Source organism: Mandrillus leucophaeus, unplaced genomic scaffold (genome assembly GCF_000951045.1).
Source record: "Mandrillus leucophaeus isolate KB7577 unplaced genomic scaffold, Mleu.le_1.0 Scaffold106, whole genome shotgun sequence".
Classification (NCBI taxonomy): Eukaryota; Metazoa; Chordata; class Mammalia; order Primates; family Cercopithecidae; genus Mandrillus; species Mandrillus leucophaeus.
Window position 1 is genome coordinate 1,791,789 of NW_012098765.1, and position 6,193 is coordinate 1,797,981.

At 51.9% G+C, this 6,193-nt stretch overlaps 1 protein-coding gene across 2 annotated transcripts in view; it reads right to left on the minus strand.

Moving 5' to 3' along the window:
* The window catches only part of AXL (AXL receptor tyrosine kinase), a 54,146-nt gene that overhangs the window by 26,530 nt on the left and 21,423 nt on the right, over positions 1 to 6,193 (minus strand). For both annotated transcript variants that reach the window (XM_011983514.1, XM_011983509.1), the window contains 6 exons: positions 5,492 to 5,702; positions 5,037 to 5,176; positions 4,326 to 4,476; positions 4,047 to 4,073; positions 950 to 1,082; positions 257 to 348 (listed from right to left, as the gene is read on the minus strand). In XM_011983514.1, coding sequence (XP_011838904.1) covers positions 257 to 348; positions 950 to 1,082; positions 4,047 to 4,073; positions 4,326 to 4,476; positions 5,037 to 5,176; positions 5,492 to 5,699 — 751 coding nt within the window. In that variant the 5' untranslated portion in view covers positions 5,700 to 5,702. The remainder of the gene's footprint in view (positions 1 to 256; positions 349 to 949; positions 1,083 to 4,046; positions 4,074 to 4,325; positions 4,477 to 5,036; positions 5,177 to 5,491; positions 5,703 to 6,193) is intronic.

Consider the following 6,193-nt stretch of genomic DNA (forward strand, 5'->3'; position numbering starts at 1 on the left):
CAAAGTGCTAGGATTACAGGCATGAGCCACCACACCTAGCCTTGGTGTTTCTAAGATTTACTGTGTCTAAGATTCTATTCCTTGAAAGTTCTCTGTGGTTCCACAAATCTGTTATTTCTAGGGGCTGTGATTCTGCCATGCTAGTATCCCAAGGCCTTCAGAAACGTTTGGCTGACACATCTATAGAAGCCCAGCGGTCAGATTCTCTATAGCCTTTAGCTCCAGGCCAGGGCAGTGGGGCACAGGGTTCACTTACAGGTAGCTTCAGTGGTCCGGCGACTGTAGGACTTGCGCACGCGGTACCTGACTACCAGTTCACCTCTTTCCACTGTTGGCTCGAACACTTCTCTGGGCGGGGGCGGGGGAGTAGGTGAGGGCAAGGAAAAACCATGTGGAACCCCCTTCCCAACCAGCAGTTGAGCAAGTACCATCTCAGCCTCAAGCCCTGCCTGCCCTCTCTGCTAGCATTTGCTGAGCATGTCTTGGACAGCTACCTTCTGCCTTCCGTTCACTCCACACACCCCCTTGCCCTCATTCTTTTTTTTGAAACAGGGTCTCACACTGTCACCCAGGCTGGAGTGCAGTGGTGCGATCTCAGCTCACTGTAGCCTCCATCTCCTGGGTTCAAGTGATTTCTGTGCCTCAGCCTCCCAAGTAGCTGGGACCACAGGCGTGTGCCACCACGTCCCGCTAACTTTTGTATTTTTTAGTAGAGACAGGATTTCGCCATGTTGGCCAGGCTGGTCTCAAACTCCTGACCTCAAGTGATCCACCCGCTTCAGCCTCCCAAAGTGCTGGGATTACAGGCGTGAGCCACCGCGCCTGGCTTCCCTTGCCTTCATTCCAATTCTTGGTCATCACTCCTCCTGCACCAGCCTCCTCACTGGCCTCCCTGCCTCCAGCCTCTCCATCCCAGGCCACACAGCCTCCCCATGTGGTTCCAACTTACCCATAACGGGTCTCCTTCTTTCGCCGGTGGACAAGGAAGAGAGCCAAGATGAGGACACAGGCAGCGGCCACGACTGCTCCTAGCAGTATATACCACCAGGGCCACGAGAAGGCAGGAGCTGAAGTTTCCTTCACTATCGGGGGTACGAGGAACAGGTCATGGATGAGGCCTTGGATCCAGCTCTCTGGGACCCAAAGGGGTGACGTTGGAGGGAGGCAGAAGGCCTCGGTAAAGATGTGCACATACTTGATGCGGTGTGTGATGGATGCATTCACATATCTGAATAGGCTGGGCTGGACAGGGTATGCAATGGATGTGATACAAGTGCATGTTAAGGCAGGAGTGTGTGAAAGTTGTAGGATGGGTGAGTTGAGAGTGGGATGGAGGCCAGGTGCAGTGGCTCACGCCTGTTATCCCAACACTTTGGGAGGCCAAGGCGGGCGGGTTACTTGAGGCGAGGAGTTCAAGACCAGCCTGGCAGACATGGTGAAACCCTGTCTCTACTTAAAAGATATATATATACAAAAATTAGCTGGGGTGCTGGTGCACACCTGTAATCCCAGCTACTCAGAAACTGAGGCAGGAGAATCGCTTGAATCTGGGAGGCAGAGGTTGCAGTGAGCCGAGATCGCGCCACTGCACTCCAGCCTGGGTGACAGAGCTAGACTCCATCTCAAAAAAACAAAGAGCGAGTGCCAGCACAGCTCAGTTGGTAGAGCATCAGCCTTTTAACCTGGTGGTACAGGGTTCAAGTCCCTGTTTGGGCGTTTGTAGTTTTCCTAACTTTAAGCTACCACATATTACCCCACCAAGATCCAAAAAAACAGAAGAGTGGAATGGGTATTTGAGGAGTGTGCACTGAGTGTGGAATGGGAGAGAGAGATGTGTGGAACGGGTTATGAGTGTGCCAGGAGGGCTAGATGAACATGAGATGGGTGTGGAGAAACCTCAAGTAGCATAGGTTAGTGTGAGAAATGTGATGATTGTGCAAGGAGGGTGGACTAGAGTATAGACAAACAGGTGAGTGGGGAAGGAGATCCTTGCAGTGTAGGACGGTGCATGAAGCGTGTGCACGGAGGGCGAGGCTGGTGAATGAAGGACTAAGGAATATCTTTTGAGGAGAATGCAATGACTACAAAATGATTTTCTTTCTCTCTTTTTTTTTTCTGTTGTTGTTTTTTTTTTTTTTTTTTTTGAGACAGGGTCTCATTCTTTCACCCAGGCTGGAGTGCAGTGGCCCAATCTCAGCTCATTGCAACCTCTGCCTCCCAGTTTCAAGCAAATCTCCTGCCTCAGCTTCCAAGTAGCTGGGATTACAGGTGTGCACCACCATGCCCGGCTAATTTTTGTATTCTTTTTTTGGTAGAGACAGGATTTCACCATGTCTCCTGAGTAGCTGGGACTGCAGGTCTGTGCCACTTGACTAATTTTTTTTTTCTTTTCTTTCTTTTTTTTTTTTATTTGAGACAGAGTCTTGCTCTATTGCCCAGGCTGGAGTACAGTGGCATGATCTTGGCTCACTGTAACCTCCGCCTCCCAGGTTCAAGCAATTCTTGTGCCTCAGCCTCCCGAGTAGCTGGGATTACAGGCTCGCACCACCACGCCCAGCTAATTTTTATATTTTTAGTAGAGATGGGTTTTCACCATGCTGGCCAGGCTGGTCTTGAACTCCTGACCTCAGGTGATCCACTTGTCTCAGGCCTCCCAAAGTGCTGGGATTACAGGCGTGAGCCACTGCACCCGGCCACAAGGGTTTCCATAAAGCAAGGAATGAGGGTGAAATAAATATCCAAAGGGGTATGATAAGCATATACAGGGTTGAATGGCTGCTGGAAAAGTTGGGGGTGTGTGAAGTGGGAAGAGTATTCATGAAGTCTTAGATACAAGGAGTGAGCAAGGAACTTTAAGGATGTAATTGCAGTGTGACAGAAGTGTGCAGTGAGCATGCAAAAGATGTGAGAAGGGCAGATGAGGAGTATGGGGTGCATAGAAAGGGGGTATAAAAAGGGCAGGGGTGGAATGGAGTGTGTAAGAAATAAAGATCGTTATGTGCTGAGTGTGCAAGGGGTTCAGGGTGAGTGTGCAGAGAGTGAGATGGGTTGGGATTAGTGAAGGGTGAGGGAATGATGTCTATGGAGTGTGGGGTAAGCATGCAAGGAGAATCGGGTGTGGGAAAGTTGTGGACAATGTTTTTCAGTGTTTGCAATGTGGAAGGTATGGTAAGTGTGTACAAGGTGTGCAGAGTTTGTGAATGAGAAGTGTGGTTGTGCAATGGGCCTTGGGATTCATGTGGGAGGAATGGATTATAATGGGATGTATGTGAAAGGAGGGTGGAATGAGCTTGGAAAGGGTATGTGAAGAAATGTAGGAAGGGATGTGAGGAATACTGAAGGCTAGTGGGTTGAGTTACAAGAGTGGGCTGTAATAGTGCCCAGAGGAGATAATGAGTGTAGGAGGAATGTTTGAGAATTGTTAGAGAAATATTTCAGAGGGATGGATGTGAGGAGGATACCTCATTCCTCCATCCATCCACCTTTCTACCCATCCCTTCATCCATTCATCCACTCACAAATCCATCCATCTGTCCATCCATCCATTTATCCAACCATCCATCCATCCACCCATCTACCCACTCATGGATCCACTCACCACCCAGTCATCTTTTATTCATCCACCTATCCACCCCATCTATTAATCCATTGACCCACCCACCCATCCACCCTCTATATATCCATCCATCCATCCACCCATCCGTCTACCCATCCATTTATCCACTCACCATCCAGTCATTTATCTGTTCACCCACCTATCCACCCTCTATTCATCCATTGACCCACCCACCCATCCACCCTCCATATATTCATCCATCCATTTGTTCATCCATCCACCCACCCACCTGTCATTCCCTGAATACCTACAATGTGCTATGCTAGGCCATTATAGGCACCTCCATCAAGGACCACACAAACTCAAGAAGTAGGTTAGAGTGATGAGTTCGAGAAACATGAAAGGGATGTGCAATGAGTATGTATGGTGACAGCACTCCCACTAGGTGTTGAGGGGAGGGAGGGAGGAGACGGGGTGTGGAAGCCCTTACCCAGCTGGTGGACTGGCTGTGCTTGCCCTGTGAGAAGAAAGGACAGAGGAGACGTGCTCAGAGAGAACAAGACTGGCGTGGCACAGGTAAGGGAGTGAGGGTGTGGCACGGGTAAAGGAGTGAGGCCATGGCATGGGTAAGGGAGTGAGGGCGGCTCTTGGTAAGGCTCGGGGTAGGAACAGGGCCTAGGTTGCAGTAACTCTGAAAGGTACAGGGAGTAAGTCAGGGCTGTCAGGGAGAAATAGGGTTAAAGCAGATTGGGCATGGCTTTGGACTTACCTGGGCGCCAGGCCTCCAGGGGTACTGGGAGGCTCCAGGGTCCATCCCCAGCAGCAGTGTAGGCTGCCACACACACTGTCAGATTGGACACAGACCCGTCCCCCTGCAGCTCCAGGGTCACCTCTTGCCTTAGCCCTATGTCCATTAGCACCTAGGGGGTCCAGAAGTGGCATCAGGGTAGAGCCTCACCCCCAGCTGCTAAGCCTTCACTCTTGGACTCAATGCTCCATCTCTTTCTCAAAGCCCTCTCTCCATCCTCCAACTCCTCATCCTTCCTTGTCCTCCCCTTCATCTCTCATCCTCATCCTTTAACCTGTATCCCTCCATCCCCTTCTAGCTTCCCTTTCCATCCTCTCTCCCTACATCAGGGTATTGCTAGCCCTGATAGCAGTGCCTTTGTGCAAATTGGGAAAAGGTACCCCTTCCCCAAGGTGCTATACAACTATCTGCTGTGAAATCGTTATAGTAAATACGAGTCTGCTGAAATGCTTTTGCAGTGGTTCAAAAATAGCCATTCCCTATGCCCTCCCCTAGACCCCCTTATTCTCCCCAGAATGTGAATATGAACCTTCCCTGAACGTGCCCCTCTAGGCGTAGAGCAATTGCGTACTACCCAACGTGCACAACCGTCCATGTCTGCCCTGATATCTTCTCCTCCCTGTCTCCCTCCTCCCCCAGCCACTCCACTCCAGTCCCACCAGCAGCACCCACCTCTGGGGTGTCCTGGCCTTGATACGCCAGCCGGTACCCTAACAGGGTACCCTGCAGGGGTGCCCGGGGCTCCTGCCAATGCACGAAGGCCTGGCTCCCATTCCGCGTGGCACTAATGTTCTCAGGGGGGCCCAGGGGCACTGGAGGACAGGGAAGAGGGGAAGCTGGCACCCCCACCTCTTCCTGACCCCCTCCCCTGTTCCCAGGAAATGGGTGCAGGGTGCCAAGGGCACGCACTTGGGCAACTCGTGGAGGCCTCCCATGAGCGGAAGCACAGGGGACAGAAGGGCTGGGAGAGAGGCCAGTGGGCAGTGCTGCTGAGGGGTCAGAGATTGGACGGGAAGGAGATTGAGGCCATGAGGGGTAAAGGGGTGAAAGGGGACAATGGGGGTGGCACTGATGTAAGCAAAGTCCAGTGGGGTAGTGGTGATGTCTCCCTCCCCAGCCTTTCTTACCTCCCTCCGGCGTCTCCACGGGAAGCCAGTGTGTCCAGGATGAGGGGCCCTGGCTGCTGGTGCATGCCACACGGATGTGATAAGGGGTGTGAGGATGGAGGCTGCCCAGCCGAAGCTGGTGGGGGGGCACAGATGCTTGCAAGGTGAGGGGCTCCTCTGGGGGGTCTGGTTCTCCCGCCTGGATGCCCACCTCATTGTCTGACAGCATAGCCTGGGGAGAGGGAAGGGTGTGAGGACAGAACGACCAAGCAATCACATGAGATGGTCACACAGCTCCCAGTGGTGGTGGTTCTAGTGTGACTACACAACTTTGCAAGGGTGTGTGTGTGTGTGTGTGTGTGTGTGTTGCAGCGCCATGCTGGGATAACACAGGCACCTGGATTTGCAAACCAAGGAGATCATTTGGTTGTATACGACGCAGTTCCAAAATCCACCTCCAGCAAGACTCTTCCCTCTCTGAGCCTCGGTTTTCTCCTCGGGCAAATGGGGCCTTAGAGGATCAAATGCCTTACAGGATTGTTTAAAGATTAAATGTAGTTACGCCCAAAGGATGCCACAGTGCATGGCGGGTGGTCAGCACCGATAATAATGATGCATAGTGTGATGACAATAATAATGCAAATAGACTGGGCACAGTGGCTCCCGCCTGTAATCCCAGCACTTTGGGAGCCCGAGGTGGGCGATCACTTGAGGTTAGGAGTT